Source organism: Lontra canadensis, unplaced genomic scaffold (genome assembly GCF_010015895.1).
Source record: "Lontra canadensis isolate GAN:19392208 unplaced genomic scaffold, GSC_riverotter_1.0 scaffold19, whole genome shotgun sequence".
Taxonomy (NCBI): domain Eukaryota; kingdom Metazoa; phylum Chordata; class Mammalia; order Carnivora; family Mustelidae; genus Lontra; species Lontra canadensis.
In genome coordinates, this window is record NW_022631013.1 from 10,240,922 (window position 1) to 10,265,711 (window position 24,790).

General features: G+C 44.2%; 2 protein-coding genes across 6 annotated transcripts in view; one reads left to right on the forward strand and one right to left on the reverse strand.

Moving 5' to 3' along the window:
* UBAP1 (ubiquitin associated protein 1) overlaps positions 1-1,112 on the forward strand; it is a 61,515-nt gene extending 60,403 nt beyond the window's left edge. For both annotated transcript variants that reach the window (XM_032860399.1, XM_032860400.1), the window contains one exon: positions 81-1,112. In XM_032860399.1, the coding sequence (XP_032716290.1) occupies positions 81-221 (141 nt within the window). In that variant the 3' untranslated portion in view covers positions 222-1,112. The remainder of the gene's footprint in view (positions 1-80) is intronic.
* A 989-nt stretch (positions 1,113-2,101) lies between these two features.
* Positions 2,102-24,790, reverse strand: part of KIF24 (kinesin family member 24) — a 78,586-nt gene continuing 55,897 nt past the window's right edge. For all 4 annotated transcript variants that reach the window (XM_032860395.1, XM_032860398.1, XM_032860394.1 and 1 more), the window contains exons 7-13: positions 19,848-19,969; positions 18,879-18,984; positions 11,843-11,914; positions 8,370-8,479; positions 4,967-7,204; positions 3,705-3,798; positions 2,102-2,906 (exon numbers count right to left, since the gene is read on the reverse strand). In XM_032860395.1, coding sequence (XP_032716286.1) covers positions 2,766-2,906; positions 3,705-3,798; positions 4,967-7,204; positions 8,370-8,479; positions 11,843-11,914; positions 18,879-18,984; positions 19,848-19,969 — 2,883 coding nt within the window. In that variant the 3' untranslated portion in view covers positions 2,102-2,765. The remainder of the gene's footprint in view (positions 2,907-3,704; positions 3,799-4,966; positions 7,205-8,369; positions 8,480-11,842; positions 11,915-18,878; positions 18,985-19,847; positions 19,970-24,790) is intronic.

A 24,790-nucleotide genomic window follows, 5' to 3' on the forward strand; every position in this document is an offset into this window, starting at 1 on the left:
GGCAGCCCCCTGCATGCACATTCCTCTACTCTATGTGGCCTGACCCCTTTCTTCAATATTTACTCTCTTCTGTCCCTTAGATGATGGAGTTTCTCCAGTTAATGAGCAAATTTAAGGAAATGGGCTTTGAACTGAAAGACATTAAGGAGGTTCTGCTACTACACAACAATGACCAGGACAATGCTCTGGAAGACCTCATGGCTCGGGCAGGAGCCAGCTGAGACCAGATGCTGCCTAGGCCCTGCCATGGAACCACCCCTGCGGGAGGCCCTGAAGAGCCCATGTGTGGGGAAGGAGAAGGGCCACACTTCTGGTTTTCTTTTGGGGGTGGAAGGTCAGGAGTGGAGACTGTGCTTGCCAGTCTCTGAGCTGGGGAGAAAGTAGGAAAGACTCAGGCATGTGAATGCCTCCAGCATGGCCCTGGCTCCTTCTATATTAAATGTATTTGTATTTTGAGAAGTGTCCTTCCCACCTCGGCCCTCCAGGGGTCTGTACGTCCTCAGCCGAAACCTGGCCCAGCTGCCAAAAGGAGTCAGGGAGAAGGGGTGGGAGGGCCAGACTCAGTGCTGCTTTGGGGCTAGATGCTGCCCTCCACTGCACTGGTGGACTGAACTCTAATCCAAGTTGAGTGCAATTGAAAAGGTTCTTCCAGGGTTTTTTTCCCTGCCCACTTCCTTTAACAAAGTCTCTTAGTGTTACACTGGTTCTGTAATGTCTCTGAGGTGCAAAGAATGCCCTTTCCCCATGGGATGTGGAGTTGGCCTCATCTGCCAGGCAGTTACCATGCTTCCCTACCCCAGCCTCTTTCTTTTGGCTTGGTTTGGACCACCATCCTCTGCTACCCAGGATTTTAGAGCCCCCTACTCTAGGAAAGTCAGTTTAAGAAATCATTGGCCCCCTCCCAGCACACTGAGTGGGGGAGAAACAGGCTGCAGTATAGTAGCCCAGCACTAACTCCACCTCTGTTCTCCTTGGAGAACAGCCTCTCCCTCCAGCCCCCTGCTCTAGGATGACACAATGAGTAGTAACACCTAGTCATAGAAATCAGTCTCTTTCGTTTTATATTCTGTTGTACATCATTAAAGATAAATACAAAGGATATACAGTCTTGATGAATCTAATTTGCTAACTATTTTGATTCTTCAGAGAACTACTAATAAAAATCTAAAAGGTATGTCCTGCTGTGATAATTCCTTTATTGCCAAGTGCTATTTTATGGAGGGGTGGGGGTGGGTGAGAAAGGGATTCCTGCTTGGATTTGCCTGGGATGAAACAGGTACTAACCATTTTCTGTCTTTTTAGTACTGTCTCCCACTATAGGCCTGTGGGACCCAGGAGCTGGCCATGCAGTCGGCCCTGGCTTTATAAATCTGACCTAAGCTCAGTCTCTGGAACCAAGGACATGCCTTCCTGCAAGACTGTGGAGGTCAGACAGTCTGGGCTTTTGGGGCACTCACTCAGAAGAGGGGAAGTACCTTTTCCTGTGAGACGCGTCAGGCATTTTTGTGCTGCAGGCAGGACTGGATTCAGACTGTTTGACTAGCTCTCGGTGGTGCTGCTGTAGCTGAGGGAACTAGATTGCTCCCTTAAGTTTCTTGTCCTTATACTTAACTGTCATCTCACAGTCCTCTAGTGCTTTTGGCTGGGAGCAGGTCTCTAATTCTTTTAAGGATCACATGATCATTAAGACAGCAGAACCTTTGGGCCACGAAGCTGGAAAAAGGCCGCCCTCTAGTGTTCAGATCAGGCAAAGGATGACAGGGCTGCAGTCAGAAAGCCAGTCAGACCTTCTCCTACCCTATTAAGCCCTCCTTTTAAACCTTAAAAAGGTATCCTTTCCCTGTAAGAAATTTAAGTTTCTGCACATTACAGGGGGCGTCAGAGCCAAGACCGTGACACCTGCATCTTACTGACCCAAGGTGGCCCTAGGAAGTGACCACTTTGTCTTGAGGCGTGTATAAAAAAAATTCTGCCTCAGAGTCTCAGACTGTTGACTAGAGCTTTTAGTGCCAAGATACTACTGAACACAGGCCCTTGGGAGAGAGTGGGCAGCCAGGGTGATGCTGGATAAAGGTAAGGCAAAGAGATCCTCCACTTAACTTTCCATGAGAGGGTGTGGTAGGTGAAGAGGCAGGAGCCAGGAACTGCTACAGGAGCATGAGTGTTGTTAAAAAGAGTAATGCAGTGATGTGGGTACTCTCTTCTGTCTCTGAATTGCTGGGAGGGAGGGTAACTGGGGACATGAGGCCTGTCCCATCACTCTCCAAGGGCTAATGGGGAGTGTTTTAGTTTTTGGTCGAGTCTTGAAGAATAGCATTCAGCTAACAAAGCTCCTGAAATTCATCATGTTTTCTTCCCCAGCTTCTAGGTTAGCACTGGCCCACCCCATCCTCTGGTCCTCAAAATTTGGAAACCTCCGCAAGATTACTAGAACCAAGTGTCCTCGGTTTTAGTAATTGTTCTAGAACCTTATCTCCACAGACAAGGGGTCAGTAAGATAAATACTCTTCCAGTACCACAGGAATAGGAGGGCATACTAAGTTTTTCAGGCTGCTCTGCCCTTCCCTACAAATGTTCCTGTGCTTGGAACTGAGGGACATAGGCTTGGGCCTAATCGAGGCCATGTGTGGCTGGGGAGAGGCTAACATGGGCAGGACCAGGGAGTGGGTTCTAGGATCTGGAAGGAGATGGCAGAGGCCCCTCCAGCCCCTGGGAATTCAGCACAGCCTCCTGAGCTGCTCCATCACCTCATACCGGGTCTTGTTCTAAGCCACCACTGTCCTCTCAGGGGCTGTGGCTGGCCTGTGGCAGGCCAGGTACAGCTGAAGCTGGCTCCTCAGACCCTGGATGCACTGGGATTTCAGAGCCAGGATTTCATCCAGCTGGGTCACAAAATCTTCAAAATCCTGAGGAAGGAAACAAAGGACAAATGGAGCTTTTGGTTTTGTTGGCCTTCTGTCAGGATCTGCTTTTCTAGTCCCTTTTCTTGCAGGGAGTTTTCAGAACCCTTAGGCCCATTATTCAGCTAGAAAGCCTGCAGGACACTACCTGTGACACAGGATGAGGCTCATTTCTCTGCATTTGAGACTTTTTTTTTTTAAAGTAATCTCTAAATCCAGTGTGGGACTCGAACCCCTAAGATCAACTCTAAGATCAAGAGGTGCACACTTCACTGACTGAGCCAGCCATGCACCCCTGCACTTGAGAAACTTCTATGTAGAGCGGTATTCTGCAGGGCGAGGGGTATCTTTGCAAAAGTACCTCTGGCTGAGGGGCACCTGGGTGGCTCAGTCAGTGAAGTGTCCAGCTCTCGATCTTGGCTTAGGTCTTGATCTCAGGGTTGTGAGTTCAAGCCTCCACTGGGTGTGGAGCCTATTTAGAAAAACAAAACAAAGTGCCTTTGGTCAGCACGTGGCAGGTCACTTACCATCACAGGGAGGGGCTCCAGCAAGCCAATAAAAAGGCAGAATGGCAAAGGATAGAGGCTGGAAACATTTTAGCCTGGAAATGGGGAGTGCAACTCCAACTCCCACCTGTCTGTGCAAACCCTTGAGCTATGTCAGAGGAATGGCGAGAGGAGGCCCAAGTCCTCTTAGAGTAGGACAGCAGACCCTTCACCATAACCACAGCAAACAAGGATGGCCAGGAGAGTACCTGCAGGCTAATTCCCACCAGCCCCTGAGTGTCTAGCCAAGGCTACTTACGTGAAGAGACAGCTGACTCATCAGGGTCTCCTCCTTGAAGACCAGTTCTGCCATTTTATCCAGTTGTTCCTGGTGTGCTTGGATGACCACCTGCCTGGGAACACCAGAGGGGATAGTGTGATCCCCTGGGCCTCGCATCTCTCCCAGGCAGCTTTCTGAGGCTAAGCCTCATTTCCAGGCCAGGAACTGCCCCTCCTCAGAATGGTCAAAACTTTGACCAGGGCCACCCCACCGCTCCTCCCGTCACCTGTAATTCTCAGGACTTATCTAGGGACTAAATTATACCAAGAAGATACTGGCAGAGGGGCTTCTCGATCTGTCCCTGCCTCCCCAGCTACACTGAGGGACAGGGATGAGTGCTGCTTCTCCCCTACTACAGGAGCTTCCCATGGCTTCCCTGCCAAAAGGCTCAAGGCTATGACCACTGTAGCTGGCACACCTGGGACAAGGTGCGGACTGCTGCCTCGCCTGCCATCATTTTTCCTTCCTGAGGGAGTCCAGGGACCAAAGCAGGGGCTTTGAGTTCGAAACTGGAGGATCTGCCTTTTGTCAGATCCTACCACTGGGTAGAGGCCATGGAGACAGCAAGATCGTCTCCTGGGACAGGCAGGCTCCTCATCTGTGTAACCCTCCATGTCCTCTTTGTCCCTGGCCCTGGCCTGAGCCCCAGTGAGCAGGAGACACACAGCTGGCCTAGATACCAGGAACCCTAGCAAAGGGCTGTAGCCTTTGTTTCCATATACCCACCAGCTCCCCGGCCCCTAATGCTGAGGGGCCCTGCTGGATCTCTCTGCCTCCTTTCTCTACACTTTCTATTGCCTCTCTCTTGCACCATTCACAGCATCCTTTGGAGAAAGCAGCACAAATCACCAGTCCCTCTGTTTTTGACCTTCACCATCTCGCAAGTTCCCCAGCCTGCCTTGGTTCTGAGGGCACAAGGCTGTAGCTACTGTGTCCCTGGGCAGCACTTCCAGGAACACAGATCCGACAGAATGAAGAGGATTCTGATGTCACCACTGGTCCCAGGCTTGCTGAAGGGGACAGATCCTCCCTTTTCTCACTCAAGGCCCAGCTTTCCCAGACTCAGGGTTCACCCACCCGGGCAGGCCTGCTCCCTTGAAAAGCGGGCAAAGCCTGTCTAGTTGTAGTGTAGCTCTGACACTGAAGCAATGATAACCGTTTCCAGAACAGACAAATGTTTAGTTGCGGTGGGAGGAGGGATGCCAGAGGGCCTCCAGTCTTGGGGAGGGTGTCCAACTTACTGTGCAGGCCCCAGGGTGAGCTGGTGGAGTGTCCCTGCAGTCTCTGGAGAGCAGCCAGGGGCCAGGGGAGAGCCTGGTCTTGCTAAGCACCTTGGGATCGGCCTGTATTTGAACCACACGATGTTGTTGTTGTAGCAGGGCAACTTGATGGGGTCTCTCAGTAGACTTAGCTCCTGCCAATCAAGTCCTTTTGGAGGTTTTCGTTCCTGTGCCCAGGACTGGTCAGCCATATCACTACTTTCTGTTCGTGCGGTGAGCAGAGGTGCAGGGTGGGGTCCTCCAGTATGTATGTGGGGGAAGGGCTTTCCTGGAAAACCCTGGGAGCTGCTCAGCTCTGCCACCTCAGCATCAGCATCACACCGCTGGCTACTCGAGTGTTCCTGGGAGGAGAGTACAGGCTCTCTGCTCTGGCAGACCTCCCCTGGGTCAGTCTCACTGATGGGCAACGTCTCAGGTGGGTGCTGACGGATGGGTGATGGGGACAGAGCTGGAAGATCACCATTTGGCTTATTGTCAGGGGGAGATGATGAAAGCCACAAGTGCCCAGCTGCTGAAGACACTGGCAGGAGTGCCTTCTGATCACCGGATGACACTGTGTGGCCCACAGGAGGGCCCCCTGCTGCCACTAGACTGTGAGCAAGCCCATCCTGGGCCAGCCGTTCCAAGGGAGGAGGGCCCTCGTCGTCTGTGTTCTCCAGGAGGGACACAGTGAGGGGAGCCATCAGTCCAGAAGCATATTCAGAACATGTGTCTGATTCCCCTCTACAGTTGTCTTCTTGGTAAGGGTAACTGTTTTTCATGGTTTCAGTCACCATTGGGTGACTTGGGCTGTCTTGGCCAACTTCTCTCACAGGCGTGCTGACTGTCTCTCTTTGGTCTGGAGATCCTGGAAATGCCTCATGGGATAGTGAGAAAATGAAACTGTCTTCTTCTGCGGGTAGTGAACTACCCTCAACCTGCCCAGGAACCTCACTTCTGAAAGCATTCTGTCTGAGTTCAGAGGGTGGGTCTCCACCACCTTCCTGGCCACATACAAAGTCTACCTGTGAGCAGTAAGGCTTCTCTGTTGGGTTGTCTCTAGGGGAAAGCCCCAAGGAGGAAGACTCCTCTCTGTTGCAGTCCAAAGTCACCTTACTTGAGCCGTGGCCATGACTGAGCGCTGCTCCTCTGTAGTTTGTGGGGTCCCTAGAGTACATCCAGTTTCCAGTTGGACCCGTCTCGTCACCATCTGTCCTAGGGTTAAAAAGCAGACTCTGCTGCCTTTTGGCCACCTCCACAGGACCTTCCTCCCTCTGATGAAGGAAGAATGAGCCTTTGCTGTTCTCTAGGGTGTTTCTCTGCTTTGTGGTCCTCTGACTGGAGACGTGTGAAAAAGAATCTTCACTGAAATCACTGTCATCAAGATCCTCAGCATGGGCTCCATCCTGGCTCTCAGAGTAAGAGCAGAAGGGGAGAGGGGTCTCATTCTGGAACTGGAACTGCCCCTCCAGGGGCCTGTACTGGCATAAAAACCTTTCCAGTGGTTGGTAGTTGAACTTCTGCTGGAGGAGAGGTGGCTGCTGGAACTGCTGATGATAGAAGCGCAAATGTTCCTCCCTCTCTTTCTGATGTGGAGGGACGTCTGTCCACACTTGTGAGGCAGGCCTGGCAGATGTGCTCCCCTTGCTGCCCTGCCCGGATTTTGCTAAGTGGTGGAGGCTGCCAGAGGAGAGCTCGGCCCGTGACACCAGCTGCCGCTGCACAGGCTGCACTGTCTTGCACTTGGAGGGTAGCTTCCCGCGTGCTGGGGCTTCTCCTGGGCTGGCAGCCTTGCTTCCCCACCTGCGGGCAGTTTTGTTGCCCATTTGATTTTTCTCACAGCACAAGGGTGCAGATTCTTCTGCCCTTTTTTGAGCTGAATGTCTAGACTGCGTGGCTCCTTTGACAGGGCTGGTCTGAATGACCCACTCCTGGGGAGGACTCCCTCTGGGTCCACCTGTCTTACCAGGAATTTTAGGTACAGGTGCAAAAGGGATGTTGGGCGGGTGGCTGGCCAGAGGATGGGCCTTCCCTTTCGTGGAGCCAGGAGCTGCCATGAATGACTGCTGAAGCCCCAGCTTGACCTTTTTGGGAGAACACTTGTCCCCTGGCAGGGCCACAGGGGAGCTCTGAATTCTTTTTGGAGAAGAGTTTCCAGAGGTCCGATTTCGACTTGTAGCTGAAGTACAACATTTAACGCCTTTTTTAAGTTCTTTGACCCTGTAAATGACCATTTTATGTTAAATGTGTATTCTAGCATGCCCCTTAATTCCTTTTCTATACTTTTCAAAAACCAAAGAAAAGCATTACAAAAAAGATGGGTACAGTCTTAGGATATAAATATATACTACACATTCTATGATCAGAAGTTTTGGAAAACACCTCAGTCCCATGAGATAAGCCAGGGAAGCTTGTCTCAGAACCGTACTACATTCCCCATGTTAGGGCCCGTGTGTACTTCTTGAACGTGGGCCAACTTGGGAGCCTGGTGTCTCCACTCACCTGCTACCCCATAGCCAGAGCCCCGTTTTCCTACAATCCATCTCCTTTTAGGCTTCTCTAAGAAAATGAGTTCCTTCAAACTTGCTGGGTACTCAGGAAGCAAAATCCTCTGGAAATAAGCAGGCTTGTGCTAATTCTGTTAAAGGAAAAGTGACTTGGCTATTCCTAGGGTTTCTCAACCTTTGCACAAGCAGTCTTTGGACCCAGGTAATGCTTTGTTGTAGGGAGCTGTCCCATGCACTGTGGGATGTTTAGCAGTACCCTTGGCTCCCACCCACTAAATGCCAGTAGCACTTCTCTCTAGTCATGATGATCAAAAATCTCTCCAGACGTTGCCAAATGTCCAATGGGAGGCAAAATCACCTGCTAGATAGAGAATAGAGAACCATGCTCTATTCCACATGGGAACTTGAGAGATTACTGCCAGGATTCATTTGTCAAGATCAGTCTCTTAACTCTTGTGATATTTAAAAACACTGTAAGAATTTAGAATCACAAGGTGACATCAAGTAAAAATGTGATTCTCCAGTGGTCTGTAGATTGTTCACTAAAATATCCCAGGAGGGAGCAGTATTTCTGCCTGGGGGTCCCATAAAATGTCTTTGCCTTTGTTTTGGTTTTAATCCAATCCTTACAGGGAGCTCAATGACCCCTGTGGCCATTTTTGAAAATGTGTCCCCTTTCTCTTGTCACATTCACACTTGTCAAATGGCAAGGCCTACCAAGTCACAGTCTTCAAATGACCAATTACACATTCCCCTGGTACTAGGATCATGGCCTCCAGAACAGACTTCTGCTGGAGCTCAAGATCAGATCTCTGTGTGTGTTTGAGACACACACACACACACACACACACACAACCTGCTACCTGGGAGCGACTCACCGGTCAGCATAACGCAAGGTATTCAGAGTGTGTTCGGTGGCCACATGGCTTGGTGAGATGTTGGCAATCATGCAGGTTTTGGCATCACCAATGAAAGAATCCCTCAGGACCTGTCCAAAACAGAACCAGGTCAATGAAATCAATTAACAAAGGACATACTGACTACTTATTGTGTGCAGGACACGGGGCCATAGCTCCCCTCCCTCCTACAAAAAGGCAATTTACAAAGAATAAATACAAATGATCAAAAACACAGAAAAAAGGTACTTCACCAACCAAAGAAATACAAACAAACTAGTAAAAACACTAGTATTTTTCACCCATAAGATTAAGTAAGACTCATAATACCCTGGCCCTGGTGAGGGTCTAGGGAAATGGACACTTTTCTACATTGCTATACCATTTCATGTGTACAATGAAACGGTATAAGCTTTTGAGAAGACAGTTTGGCAATATGTATAAAAATATAAAAAATGTGCATGCTTCCAGGACATTATCCTAGAGAGAACTGCTCAGTTGATTTAAAAAAGAAAAGTAATATATGGGATATGCTTTATAGCATTATAATAATTAGAAAATAGGAGTCTGTAAACAGGGAACTGAATACTTTTTTTTTTTTTTTTAATCTATTTGATAGCACAAGCTCAGGGAGCAGCAGACTCTCTGCTGAGCAGGAAGCCCAATGTGGGGCTTGATCCCAGGACCCTGGAATCATGACCTAAGCCGAGGGCAGGAGCTTAACCAACTGAACCACCCAGGTGCCCTGCAAACTAAATATTAACTGACTACAGTACAACCTTTAAAAATAATTAGGTATATCTGAACTTAGGTACACGGGAAGATCTACAACTTTGAGTGAAGAAGGCATATGATTCCATAACTCTATAAGTAGATCTATGTGTAGATATGTGGGCAGGAAAACATCTGGAAGGATAGTCACCAAAATGTAGCAGTGATTATCACTGAGAGGTAGGATTTTCAGGTACCTCTTGCCATCTTTTGTACTTGTATATACATATACTGTTTGAATTATTATTATTAAACAATTTTATTTATTTTTAAAAATTTCTTTATTTGAGAGAGAGCACAAGCAGGGCAGAAGGAGAGGGAGAAGCAGGTCCCCGCCAAGCAAGGAGTTCGATATGGAGCTCGATCCCAGGACCCTAGGATCATGACCCGAGCCAAAGGCAGACACTTAATGACTGAGCCACACAGGCATCCCTAAACGATTTTATTTTTAAACAATCTCTATACCTAACATAGGGCTTGAACCCACAACTCCAAGACCAAGAGTCACACTCCATTGACTGAGCCAAGTGACCCTGAATTATTTTTTCATTTTTTTCTGAAGTATTACCATTATTATTATTATTTTAAAGATTTTATTTATTTGAGAGAGCGAGCACAAGCAGAGGGAGCGGCAGGCAGAGGGAGAAGCTGGCTCCCTGCTGAGCAAGGAGCCTGATGTGGGATTAAACAGGAACGCATTTTCTGGGGATGGTGAACTTGTTTTAACAAAGATCAGAGCAAGGGGCGCCTGAGTGGCTCACTGGGTTAAGCCTCTGCCTTCGGCTCAGGTCATGGTCTTAGGGTCCTGGGATTGAGTCCCACATTGGGCTCTCTGCTCAGCGGGGAGCCTGCTCCCTGCACCCCCCACCTGCCTCTCTGCCTACTTGTGATCTCTTGTCAAATAAATAAAATCTCAAAAAAAAAAAAAAAATGTCAGAGCCAATGTTAGAATCAGGACTAACCACCCATAAAGGGTTTCTTAAATTTCTAGTTGAAATCATGTTTGAGAAGATAGAATCCAACCCACAGATCATGAGTCTAATGAGTTATATTACAGGTTCTACCCCAGGCCCTGTGGAGCCATTAGGTTAGCTGCACAGAATAAGAACCTTTGCTAAAATATAAAGATCCTTACCTAGACTGCCGTCTACGCTAGTCTGTCCCCCACTGAGCACAGGATGTGGTGCATGCAGAAAGGACTCATGGGCACCCATAACTGCCTTCAGAGCAGTCTGTATGTAGGTAGACTCCTACATACAGAGCCACTGTTCTGCAGCCATTACAGTGCTGAATTACTGGCATTTTCCATTCATTAAGAAGCACAGTTTGGGGGCGCCAGGATGGCTCAGTCATTAAGGGTCTGCCTTCAGCTCAGGGCATGATCCCAGGGTCCTGAGATCGAGCTGTACATTGGGCTCCCTGCTCGTCGGGAAGCCTGCTTCTCCTCCTCCCACTCCCCCTGCTTGTGCTCCCTCTCTCATCTCTCTGTCAAATAAATACATAAAATCTTTTTAAAAAATTAACATATAGGGGCACCTGGATGGCTCAGTGGGTTAAAGCCTCTGCCTTCGGTTCAGGTCATGATCCCAGGGTCCTGGGATCGAGCCCCACATTAGGCTCTCTGCTCAGCAGGGATCCTGCTTCATTTTCTCTCTCTGCCTGCTTCTCTGCCTGCTTGTGATCTCTGTCTGTCCAATGAATAAATAAAATACTTAAAAAAAAAATTAACATATAATGTATTATATGCCCCAGGGGTACAGGTCTGTGAATCGTCAGGCTTACACACAATACATAAAATCTTAAAAAAAAAAAAAAAATCTTTGGGATGCCTGGGTGGCTCAGTTGGTTAAGCAGCTCATGATCCCAGCGTCCTGGGATCGAGTCCCACATTGGGCTCCTTGCTTGGCAGGGAGCCTGCTTCTCCCTCTGCCTCTGCCTGCCACTCTGCCTGTGCTCTCTCTAGCTCCTCTCTCTCTGACAAATAAATAAATAAAATCTTTAAAAAAAAAAAATCTTTAAAAAAATAAGCAGGTGCGCCTGGGTGGTTCAGTGGTTTAAGCCTCTGTTTTCAGTTCAGGTCATGATCCCGGGGTCCTGGGATCGAGCCCTGCATCGGGCTCTCTGCTCAGCAGGGAGCCTGCTTCCCTTCCTCTCTCTCTGCCTGCCTCTCTGCCTATTTGTGATCTCTGTCTGTCAAATAAATAAATAAAATCTTAAAAAAAAAAAAAAAGAAAAAACAAAATTTCTAAAAAAAAAAAAGCAAATAGTAAATTAAAAATTTTTAAAGATCTTATCTTTAACTCCAGCCATTATTTTTTGTCTTGAAACACTAAGTCTCACAGCTAAGAAAATGCTTAGTACAGCTATACCAGCCAAAGGCTCAGAGACTCCATTAAATCAAAAATGTTTCTATTAGAAATAAGCAGAAAGCTGTTGGGTGGTGGCCAGAAGTGCACTACTGCCCGTGAAAGCTCAGTCGCTTCATACTGCAGGCATCTCTGCCTGAGGATGCCCATCTCTGCCTAGAATGACCTGGAAGGAATAGGACTCCTTCCCTGCCCTCCCCCTCCTGAGCTGACCATCATGCTTTGCTGGCACTGGAGGCTTTGCTGAATGAGCAAATGAATGCAAGAACAAACGAATGAACGAAACAGAACAAACTCAAAGTTCACATTTAACTTTACCTGAGTTAATTTGCTTTGCCTGAAGGGAGTGTGGGTGTGTTCCTGATCCAACGCACGGATACATTCCTTCAGCTGCGAAGGGGTAGATCAACAACAAGTGCAGGAAATACCACATGCAAAGAGAGAGGAACAGATCAGACTTTTCTTAAAAGAGCCATTCTCAGTCCTCCAAAAGGAAGTCAAAATGCTCTGGTAGTTTCTTGTCCAACAGGAAAACTCAAGGTAGAAGGGTGAACATCCTGAGTTCCCTGTGTCTATTTGAGGGTCTCCCATCCTAAAGGCTCTGATCCTAGGATTAGCCCCAGTAGTGGGGAACAGAAAAACCAGGGACTTTCCCACAGGCCCCCAAGTCCAAGCTCATGTGGTGGCAGTCTAGGCTTGCCAGCTCCTTTTTTCTTGCCTCCTCTCATACGATTAGCAGTTATAGGTGCGCTTAAGTACAGAAAATACCTATATACCACTCGCCCACCTCCCTGCTCACATATACACACCCATAGGTGTAGATTCAGATATAAGTTTCCTGATAATTATTTTGAAAGAGAGCAGGAGCACGCACTAACTTAAACCCATAGAGAATTTTTGCTTTTATTTATTTTTTAAAGTCTCTCTTTTTTTTTAGGATTTATTTTATTTTTTATAAACATATATTTTTCCCCCCAGGGGTACAGGTCTGTGAATCGCCAGGTTTACACACTTCACAGCACTCACCATAGCACATACCCTCCCCAATGTCCATAACCCCACCCCCCCTTCCACCCCCCCTCCCCCCAGCAACCCTCTGTTTTGTGAGATTAAGAGTCACGTATGGTTTATCTCCCTCCCAATCCCATCTTGCTTCATTTACTCTTCTCCTACCCCCTTAACCCCCCATGTTGCATCTCCTCTCCCTCATATCAGGGAGATCATATGATAGTTGTCTTTCTCCGATTGACTTATTTCGCTAAGCATGATACCCTCTAGTTCCATCCACGCCGTCGCAAATGGCAAGATTTCATTCCTTTTGATGGCTGCATAGTATTCCATTGTGTATACATACCACATCTTCTTTATCCATTCGTCTGTTGATGGACATCTAGGTTCTTTCCATAGTTTGGCTATTGTAGACATTGCTGCTATAAACATTCGGGTGCACGTGCCCCTTCAGATCACTAAGTCTCTCTTTTTTTAAGATTTTATTTATTTGACAGAGATCACAAGTAGGCAGAGAGGCAGGCAGAGAGAGACAGAGAGGGAAGCAGGGTCCCTGCTGAGCAGAGAGCCCAATGTGGGGCTCGATCCCAGGACCCTGAGACCTTCTTTTATTTAAAAGACCTTCTTTTATTTAAAAGTAGGGGCACCTGGGGCGCCTGGGTGGCTCAGTGGGTTAAGCCTCTGCCTTCTGCTCAGGTCATGGTCTCAGGGTCCTAGGATCGAGCCCCACATCGGGCTCTCTGCTCAGCAGGGACCCTGCTTCCCTCTCTGTCTCTCTCTGCCTGCCTCTCTGCCTACTTGTGATCTGTCAAATAAATAAATAAAATCTTAAAAAAAATTAAAAAAAAAAAAGTAGGGGCACCTGATACTGCCTAGAGCAATCTATACTTTTAATGCCATTCTGATCAAAATTCCACCGGTATTTTTCTTTTCTTTTTTTTTTAAATTTATGTCAAATAAATAAATAAAATCTTTAAAAAAAAAAGAGCTGTCCTTTCCCTACAATTTATTATTTATAACAGTAAGTAGATATTTCTTTTATTTGCTAGATTATAATACATTTTTATTATTTATTTTATTGCTTAGATTGTTCTCAAAGGCTGATAAGGAATGGGCAGAGAGGCAGGCAGAGAGAGGAGGAAGCAGGCTCCCTGCCGAGCAGAGAGCCCGATTTGGGGCTCGATCCCAGGACCCTGAGATCATGACCTGAGCCGAAGGCAGAGGCTTTAACCCACTGAGCCACCCAGGCGCTCCAGGACAGCTCTGTCTTATAGCAGAATTCCAACCAATGAATGTAAAAAGGAGGATAGGAACAGGAAATCTCATGAGGTAAACATCACAGTAATGATTGTTCCAGGTTAAGAATCATCAACAGATGGGACGCCTGGGTGGCTCAGTTGGTTGAGCAGCTGCCTTCGGCCCAGGTCATGATCCCAGCGTCCTGGGATGGAGTCCCACATCAGACTCCTTGCTCGGCAGGGAGCCTGCTTCTCCCTCTGCCTCTGCCTGCCATTCTGTCTGCCTGTGCTCGCTCTCTCTCCCTCTCTCGCTCTGACAAATAAATAAATAAAATCTTAAAAAAAAAAAAAAGAATCAACAGATGATAAAATTAGGCAGCGAAAGTGTGATGTAAATAGGAAATTGCATAGTTTCAGACTATCTCCCCCATAAGTCATTTATTTATTTACTTATTTATTTATGAGAGAGAGAGAACATGCAGAGCAAGCAAGGGAGCATGAGCAGGGGGAGGAGCAGAGGGAGAAGCAGACTCCCTGATGAGAGGGGAGCCCACCACAGGGCATGATCCCGGGATGTAGGGATCATGACCTGAGCCAAAGGCAGACACCTAACCAACCCAGGTGCCTCAAGGTATTTATTAATTACAAAGGGAAAATGGTTAACATTATAGTGGAGAAACTTAGCACAAACCATCTTAACTAAGTGATCAAAGTTAACATCACCAGTAATGAGACATACTGACTTCATGTACCACCTATATGATTCACTGAGAAGGGTACAATTTATGTGGCATTTTTGCTTAAAATTCTTTACCTCAATCTGATCTTGAGAAAACACTGAATAAACCCAAATTCACAGACAATCTGCAAAAAAAACCCGAAAAACAAAAACAACCCAAACCAAAAAACCAGGCAGGACAGCACTCTTCGAAGGTGTTGAAGTCAGAGATGATAAAAACTGAGGAGACTATGAGAACATGACAACTAAATGTAATATAGGATCCTGGACCAAAAAAAGGGCATTAGTGGGACTACTGGTGAAATTCACACAAGGTCTGTAGATTAGTAAATAGTATTATACCGATGTTATTGTTGTTGTCTTGGTATTATACCAATGTTAATTTCCTGATTTAGATAATTTTATTATGGTTATACAAAATATTAGTAATATGGAAACTGGGTGAAGGAATGCTGTGTATTTAATTTTGGCAACTTTGTTTTCGTAAATCTAAAATTATTCAAAAACCAGGGGCGCCTGGGTGGCTCAGTGGGTTGGGCCTCTGTCTTTGGCTCAGGTAGTGATCTCAGGGTCCCAGGATTGAGCCCGGCATCGGGAATCTCTGCTCAGCGGGGAGCCTGCTTCACTGCCGCCCCCAACCTGCTTCTCTGCCTACTTGTGATCTCTGTCAAATAAATACATAAAATCTTTAAAAAAAATTATTCAGAAACTGAAAAAGTAAAAAGAGATGTGGATTGTCTTTCTCACCTCTCTCTGCTTTGCAATTTATCCCTCATGAGGCCTGGAAATAAAGTGCCGAGGTGGAGACTTCAGTTTTGATCAAAATGACTTAAATAATATGGAGGGGCACAGGCAGCACTATGCAGCTGCAAAAAGGAAAAAGGAAGATGTCTACATACAGCCATGTAGTGAGCTCTAGGATATTGTTAAGTGAAAAGAGCAAAGTGTTTACAGTGTACTACCCTTTTTTTCGAGGGGAATACAAATATATATATATAGGTAAAAAAATGGTTATCTAAGAAGTGGGAGGTAATAGGGTTGAGGGGATAGGGATGGACACAAGACTTCTTTCAGATTGGCTTGTTCTACAGTTTATACTTTAACTGAATATGAAATTGGTAAGCTTAAACACATAGAAAAGATTTCACATGACTGTGCAACACAGTATTATGACTGTACACCTAAGTGGGATACAACCTAAGGGTGAAAAGGAAACTGCAAAGAAAGCTTAATCCGAATTCAATAATCATATTATGAAAAATATCAGCATTATTTTGAAACACATATATACTAAAGAAGAGCAAATAAATTATATAAATGCTGTGGGGTGCCTGGATGGCTCAATTGTTAAGGTCTGCCTTTGGTTCAAATCATGATCCCAGGGTCCTGGGATTGAGCCCCTCATCGGGCTCCCTGCTTGCCAGGAAGCCTGCCTCTCCCTCTCCCACTTACCCTACTTTTGAATCAATTTATTAATATGAATCCCTAATGTATTTTCCTCTTTCAAAAAAAAAATCATGATGATTCACAGAACTGTACCCCTGGGGCAAATAATACATTATATGTTAATAAAAATAATTTAAAAAAAATCAATTTCCTAGCTACAACAAAAACGCCTAGAAGCAAGGACTAACCCAGTGGTAGTAAGCACCCCTAACTGGTGCTTACCCTAACTGGTTTCAAAATGCCATTTCCTTCTAAAACCAAGGCTTGTTGAAGAATTGCCTGATTCAAGGTCTGGGGAAGGAAATGTACAAAGGAGCCTGGAACATCTTGTCTTGCCAGAATGCCAGGAAGCTAGAAGCTATTAGAGACTAATAGTTGGTCAAAAAACTAGAGGAACAGGGGCGCCTGGGTGGCTCAGTGGGTTAAAGCCTCTGCCTTCAGCTTAGGTCATGATCCCAGGGTCCTGGGATTGAGCCCCATGTCTGGCTCTCTGCTCAGCAGGGAGCCTGCTTCCCTTCCTCTCTCTCTCTGCCAGCCTCTCTGCCTACTTGTGATCTCTGCCTGTCAAATAAATAAATAAATCAATCTTTAAAAAAAAAAACTAGAGGAACATACTTGAAAAGGCTCCCACTGCCCAAAGGATGTATAATTTAAATAACAAAAAGAATAATGATTACAAATGAGTCTATAATAATACAAAACCAAACAAAACAGTAAATAACAACAAATTAATTGGTCAGGTTTAGGTTACTAGGACACAATCATTCTGAAAACTGGTGAGTAAAGGCAAAGAATCAAGCAAGCATTTATCTCTACTGAATGAACTATATTTCAGGATAATCATAATCAGGCGCCCCTGAACCTTTAATTCTTAAAAATTACAAAAAGCGGGGCACGTGGGTGGCTCAGTGGGTTAAGCCGATGTCTTCAGCTCAGGTCATGATCTCAGGGTCTTGGGATCAAGCCCCGCATCGGGCTCTCTGCTAAGCAGGGAGCCTGCTTCCCCCCCTCTCTCTTCCTGCCTCTCTGCTTACTAGTGATCTCTGTCAAATAAATAAATAAAATCTTTTTAAAAAAAATCACAAAAAGACAACCAGACATTCTGTACGTCCTGATGTGTTCCTATAAGAAGTCTAAAAACTACCCATGAATTCCTGCCAAAAAACCAGAACCTCAATCTGATCAAGCTTCTAGTACAGTGCTTTCCCAATAGGAATATGTTAGCCCCAAGCGCAAACTTTGTGTATAATTTTAAATCTCTAGTAGCCACATTAAAAAGAAGAAATTTTAAATCTCTAGTAGCCACATTAAAAAGAAGAAATTAATCTTTTTTTTTTTTTTTAAGATTTTATTTCAGAGAGTGAGCAAGAGAAAGCATGAGTGGGGGGATGAGAGGGAGAAGCAGACGCCCCTCTGAGCAGGGATCCCAATGTGGGCTGATCCCAAGACCCTGAGATCATGACCTGAGCTGAAGGTAGACGCTTAACTGACTGAGCCAGCCAGGTACCCTGAAATTAATCTTAATTATATAATCTTAACTATATGTAATCCAATATAGCCAAAAACATAAAAAACCAGCAAAAATATTATTTTAGCATGTAATCAATATGAAAAAATATTAATAAGATACCTGTTTCACAATCCAGTGTGTATCTTACACTTAGGCATGTATCAGTTCAGAGGAGCTACATTTGAAGTGCTCAATAACCACATGTGGCTTAGTGGCTCCCTCCTGTACAGCACGAGTACAGATCTTAGCCACTTTATAGAAAACACAGAGGATAGAGTATGATAATAAACATCAATGTGGGGATGCAGTCAACCTAATTCCCAATGTTGGAAAATCTTATAGGGCAAATGGACCCAGTTTTCTTCAACAAATACACTGATATTAAGAGAGAGAGAAAACCAGGCGCCTGGGGGAGCCTGTTTCCCCCTCTCTCTCTGCCTGCCTCTCTACCTACTTGTGATCTGTCAAATAAATAAATAAATAAAATCTTTAAAAAAAAAATAAGAAAGAGAAAAGAACTGATATAGAATAAAAGAGACTATCAAAAGCAATCCAAGGGTCTTGTTTGCATCTTGATTTGAACAAACTGTGAAAAGACATTTATGGGACAACTGGAGAAATCATAATACTTCCTGGATAATAGATAACATTACATAATTACTTCCTCAGGTATGATAATGGCATTACAGTTATATTAAAAAACAAGAGTCCTTATCTCTTCGAGATAATGAAACATTTGTGGAAGAAATGACAAGATGACAGGATTTGCTTTACAATAATCTAACCAGGGGAAGGAAAGGGTTCCTTAGATTTCTCACATGTTGAAGCTGGGTGCAAGTATTTGGGAGGTCATTATGTGATTTATTCTATTTTGTTATGTTTGAAAAATTAATACAATTTAAAAACTTGATGAGAGAGAGAAAGCTTACCTAAGTTAACCATTCAGCTGCTGCCTAAATACTTTTCTGCTCCTAAGGGATTGACCAGAGGAAGAAAAGGCAGGAACAGAAGGAAAGAGTTGCCTAGAACTTATAAGAATCTGATTGGGCAGCCTCTATCTCTAACCCTGGAACCCCACTTCCAGACAGGAGCATGCCCTTGCTCAGCTGATTCTACCCCACCCCACCTTCACCCACTCTGGCTCCATGTAAAGAGGGGCAAAAATCTCTCAAGAAGGATTTTTAGGAGCGCCTGGGTGGCTCAGTGGGTTAAAGCCTCTGCCTTCGGCTCAGGTCATGATCCTGGGGTCCTGGGATCGAGCCCCGCATCGGGCTCTCTGCTTAGTGGGGAGCCTACTTCCCCCTCTCTCTCTGCCTGCCTCTTTGCCTACTTGTGATTCCTGTCAAATAAATAAAATCTTAAAAAAAAAAAAAAAAAAAAGGATTTTTAGATCAAAGCTTTCAAACAACTTACAGCCAGAAGACTCTGGTTTATTTCTGCGCCTTCCATCTTTGTCTGTCTGTCTGAGTCTCTGGCATCTGCTGCTCTTTCGCTGCCAGCCAAGTCAATAAAAGAGATCCTAGAGAAAACACACAGCAGGGATAACTTCTTGGGGGCCTTGGTTTATTTTTACATCAGTCAGCATTTTGGGGCAGCAGGAAGAAATTAACACTGGCCCAACCTCTGGAAAGAAAAGACATACTGTTAGCTTTCCAAAATTATTAGAAGACTCTGATCTGTCAGCTGTTGCCCTCACTGCTCAGACACTTCTGTTGGTTTTAATCATTTGTTAGAAATTAATAAAATTAATAAAACATTCTTCCTATAAGGCTAAATGACTACAATGCAAATCACTTAGGTGACCACTTAGATAATTAAATAGAAACTTTTGTGGGCTGCTTTCCAGGTCCCCCCCTCAAAAAGAGAAGAAGAAGAAGAGGAGGAATTATTAGTAAGTAAGAAAAAAAAGACTCATTACTCAGAGGTGAGAGAGGCTCATCCATCAGTGTGGCAGAGTTTGCTAAGATAGCACCAGAGCAGCAATGAATGTACCCAATTGTCTTATGGCTTCTTTCAAGGAGGATAGATTAATTTTTTTCTTTTCTTTCTTTTTCTTTCGGGTTTTTTTTTTTTTTTTTTTTTTGCCTGTAAGCTGAGATGCATTTCCTACTATTTCTTTGCTTATACTGTGTTTCACGTTAGAAGCAATCAATGTCCCTTTTAATAACTTAGGCTTGACCAACAATAGGTCATTACTTCATGGTTAATCAACTGATGGCACTTTAATACAATGATTTATTTCAGGGCTAACAACTCTACTCTGTATCCCTGAATTTATGAAAAACTCTATGGTGGCAGAATGTCCTGTTGTTGATAACACATATTTCAAAGTCACATTAGGGAAAGGCAGACAATGCAATTCCTTGCATATTTCCAACTCACCTGCCAAATGTCCTCTTGGCTGAATCCTTGATCTGAATTTGGATGATAGCATGGGAGCGGGAGGAGTCCGCATTAACTCCAGTGGCCCCAGTGCTGCGCTCCTTGCTGCCCTTTAGAATCACCTGAAAATAAAATCCATAGGGTGATTCCCTCAAGAAGTAAAAAATTCCCCTGGCTCCTAAGTGTTGGCTGAGAGTCATAGAAACCAGGCATATAACTGTCAGTACACGGCAGTATTTTCATTCTATGTAGAAAGCTGCCTAAACATGTAATCATACAGAGTAAGTACCCAACAGCAGTGCAAACAATGGGGAATACTAACCTTGGGGAGAACATTCAACAGCTCAAGAGATAATTTACTTCTTGATCTTATATATTCTTTTTAATATCTTTGATAGATTTAGCCTGACTACAGTCTCCAGGGCATGACTTGTCTCTAAGGCAATGTCCCATGTCCCATACCACCCATCTATCTTAGGAACTAAAGCAAAGACAGAAATATGAATCATGGAATGACTGATTACAATCACCTGTTCCACCAGGAAGCAGTCACAGAGGGGGCCAGGCATGATGTGTGGGAACACGGAAGTAATGAGCTATCACAATTGACATGATCACAGTTGACATGATTCCCATTAAGACCATGGAAGTAGAGACCAACTTGGGTCCCTATAGCCCGAAGGGAAAGGGGAAATAGAGGTGAAGTCTCAGGACTGCCTCTTGCCACTGAAAACACAGCCATATGTGAACATGCTGCCCTGATTTTAGACAGAGGGAGGAGTGCTGATTACTGAGAATCAAAAAGGTGAAGAAATATTATTTGACAGAGGGGTGCCTGGCTGGCTGAGTCAGTGGAATATGTGACTCTTCATCTTGGGGTTGTGGGTTTGAGCTCCATGTTGGGTGTAGAGATTACTTAAAAATTAAAAAAATATATATTAAATAAAACATTATTTGATAGAATCTTCACAACAGCCTAGATATGAGGTGAGTTCATTATATTATGCCCAGTATATGTTGAAGACAAATTCAAGAGGCTGAATCACAGGGCACTTGGGTGGCTCAGTTGGTTAAGCGTCCAACTCCTGGTTTCAGCTCAGGTCATGATCTCAAGGTGGTGAGATCGAGCCCTGGGTGGGGCTCTGTGCTCAGCACAGAGTCTGCCTGAGGTTCTCTCTCTGGCCCTTTCCCTGCTCACACTGTCTGTCTCTATATAAATAAATAAAATCTTAAGAAAAAAAGAGGTTGATTTGCTCACAAAAAGCTGCTGTGTGACAGAACCAAATTCCACATCCAGTATGTCTGACTCCAAAGCTCGTGTGGTTTTCACTAAGTTGTCAGGTACTTCTGATAAATTCATTTATTTTGCAGTGAATTAAGGGTAAGGAAGTCCTATCTCAATTTTCTCAATCTTTCAAAATTTTAATTTATGTTTTACTGAACATAACCACAGTTTCCAAATTAAGAGTCCAAAAGTTGCCAGACTCAAACTTCAACAATAGGCCATAAAATATCTTAACATGCAGGTACTTTTTACAAGTTTAACTAATATGGATGGAACTAGAGGGTATTATGCCAAGTGATATAAGTCAAGCAGAGAAAGACAATTATCATATGATCATATGTGGAAACAAAATAGGAGATCACATGGGAAGAGAAGAAAAAATAAAAGAAGATGAAACCAGAAAGGGAGACAAACCATAAGAGACTCTCAAACATAGGAAACAAACCGAGGGATGCTGGAAAGGAGGAGGTAGAGGGATGGGGTAACTGGGTGATAGACATTAAGGAGGGCAAGTGATGTAATGAGTACTGCTTATTATATGAGACCAATGAATCACAGGCCTATACCTCTGAAACCAATAATACATGTTAATTGAATTTAAATAAAAAATGTTTAAAAATTTTTTTCAATGTTTAGTAAGTTCCTTCATGATTTAAGCAGTTGTGTTTCTAAAAATTATCTGTGCAGGGGCTGCCTGGGTGGCTCAGCGGGTTAAAGCATCTGCCTTCGGCTCAGGTCATGATCCCAGGGTCCTGGGATTGAGCCCCGCATCGGGCTCTCTGCTCGGCGGGGAGCCTGCTTCCCCCTCTCTCTCTGCCTACCTGTGATCTCTGTCTGTCAAATAAGTTAAAAAAAATAAATAAATAAAATAAAAAAAATAAAAATTATCTGTACATGAGATTTAGAATTGTACTTTAAAATCAAATTTAGAATCATATTTTAGATGCACTCATTTTTTAAATAGTCTATTAAAAGTATAACAGGTCTATCTGGTGAATCTTTTTATAAAGGGAAGAACCTGTTAATTTGTAACACTGGATTTTTAACTACATGGCTAGTATGTTACTGCTAATCAAAAATGGGAAGAGTGAGAATGGTAGTCCCTTAAAATGGGTGTGGCAGGTGCCCCTGCCATGAGCTGCTCACAGAGCTCCATGGCTGGCTGGGCCACGAAAGGCACATCTGTAACTGATGTCCCCTGTCACTCTGACTTCATACTTACTTAGACTGTAAGGCCATGATGAGAAGGTGTGATGTTCTTTTTATTAAACCTTTCTTTCCTTTTTCTATCAGAAAAGAAGATGTGCTTACTGTAGAAAACTTGGAAGATACAGGAAAAATATTAAGAAGAAAATATATACCTCCCATAATCCCAGAGATAACAAGAGTCTGGTGTATCTCCTTCTAGTTTTAGGGTTCTCACACCTTTTTTGCTCTTTTGTTCATTTTGGTCTTTTACAAGCACTATGAAGAGACAGGGGAGATATTTTAAATCTCTAAATTTGTGTAAACAATATGCTTGATAAGGGAAAAAACACAGAGAAGTTGGTGACTTATCCAAGATCACAAAGGTTAAATATTGTTGGGCTAGGGATAGAAGCCAGGTGTCCTGCCACATGTGAAAGTAAAGATGCTACTTCCACTGGGACACAGTGAAAGCTCTGAGAGGCCTCAGGGCCAGGAACTGTAGATAGTGACAGAAACTCAAAGGATGGGTTGTGGTTCACCCCCAGGGGAGCTAAGAAAGACTGACTTTTGGGCTTGTATGATAGACTTTTACACATGGTTTTCCATGCACCTTGTCCACCTTATTTATCATGATGTATTAGGTACCTGTGAGTATGTCTCAGAAAACCTAACATGTTGAGAATTTTCCTGACTAAATGCCTTTTAGGGAAGGCATGAAGGAATTTCTGGTTCTGGTCATTTCCTCAGCTTCAGAAATAGACTGCAATCACCATTCCTTTCAGAAACTGAAATAAAGCAGCTGAACTCTGAGGAGTAAAATGACTCAGTTTGTGAAGATCATCAGACAAATTTTTCTAAGTGACATACAGACTCAAGTGTAGGAGTTAAGGTAGTGAAATCTGAAGTTAGACTGGGTATGCATGCCAGCTCTGACATATGGTTGGGTGAACCTGCAATGAGCAAAATTTTGCAAGTCACTTAACTTTTCAGAACCTTAGTTTATCTGTAAGATCATAATCTCATAGATTACTTAAGACAACTAAAAAGATGACACAAGATAATACATGTAAAGTATTTAGAACCATGATTGGCACATGGTAAATTCTCAATAAATATTCATTTTAAAAAGATTTATTTAGGGACGCCTGGGTGGCTCAGTGGGTTAAAGCCCCTGCCTTTGGCTGGGGTCATGATCCCAGGATCCAGGGATCGAGCCCCGCATCAGGATCTCTGCTCAGCAGGGAGCCTGCTACCTCCTCTCTCTGCCTGCCTCTCTGCCTACTTGTGATCTTTGTCTGTCAAATAAATAAATAAAATCTTAAAAAAAAAAAAGATTTATTTATTTATTTTCGAGAGAAAGAGAGAGAGCACACCTGCTGTGCAAGCCGAGGGAGGGGCAGAGAGAATCTCAAGCAGACTTCAGGCTGAGTAAGGAGCCCCACATGAGGACTCAATCTCAAAACCCTGAGGATCATGACCTGAGCCAAAATCAAGAGTCTGATGCTTAACCAACTAAACCCACCCTGGCGCACCCAATAAATATTCATTTTAATAAAGAACATCTCTCTCTCTCTTTTTTAAGATTTTTTAAGTAATCTCTACACCCAATGTGGGGGTCAAACTCACAACCCTGAGATCAAGAGTCGCACTCTAGGGATGCCTGGGTGGCTCATTAAGCAGCTGCCTTTGGCTCAGATCATGATCTCTGAGTTCTGGCACGGAGTCCTGCATCAGGCTCCTTGCTTAGTGGGAAGTCTGCTTCTCCCTCTTCCTGCTGCTCTCTTTGCTTGCACTCTGTCTCTCTAATAAATAAATGAATAAATAAAACTTAAAAAAAAAAAAAAGAGTTTCATGCTAGACTGACTGAGCCAGCCGGGTACCTCAAGAACTAACATCTTTCTGTAAACTTCCAAAACTTTCTTTTCACAAATGTAAAACAATCAGAGTTTCATGGGGGGAAATAGAGCCTTATAGAAAAATGTGAGATTCTATGGGCTCTCCAGTACAAGTGACGGGGGGAAAAAAAAAAAGGGGAAGGAAGGAAAAAAGAAAGAATAAAGAGAAAAAATTTATTTGGGGGGAAATGCAAGTCTAGGAGCTGAGCAAAATTAGTACAATCAACTAAAAAATCACTAGACTCCCTTTTCTTCTCAGTACCTCCTTCTCTAATTCCTCCTTCCATAACTAAAGTCTATTAGGCAAGTTTCTAAATCTAGGTCCTTCCTTTAGACAAAACATGTTATGTGAGTAGTGAAATGGGGACCTACCACCAAAGAAAGTCAAGACAACTGCTGAATTCTGTTGCCTGGGAAACATTCAGGGACATTATAAATAAATATTATTAATAAAAATAGATGTGACATTACAATAGCCAAACTATGGAAAGAGCCTAGAAGTCCATCAACAGATGAATAGATAAAGACAATGTGGTATATATATATATATATATATATATATATATATATATATA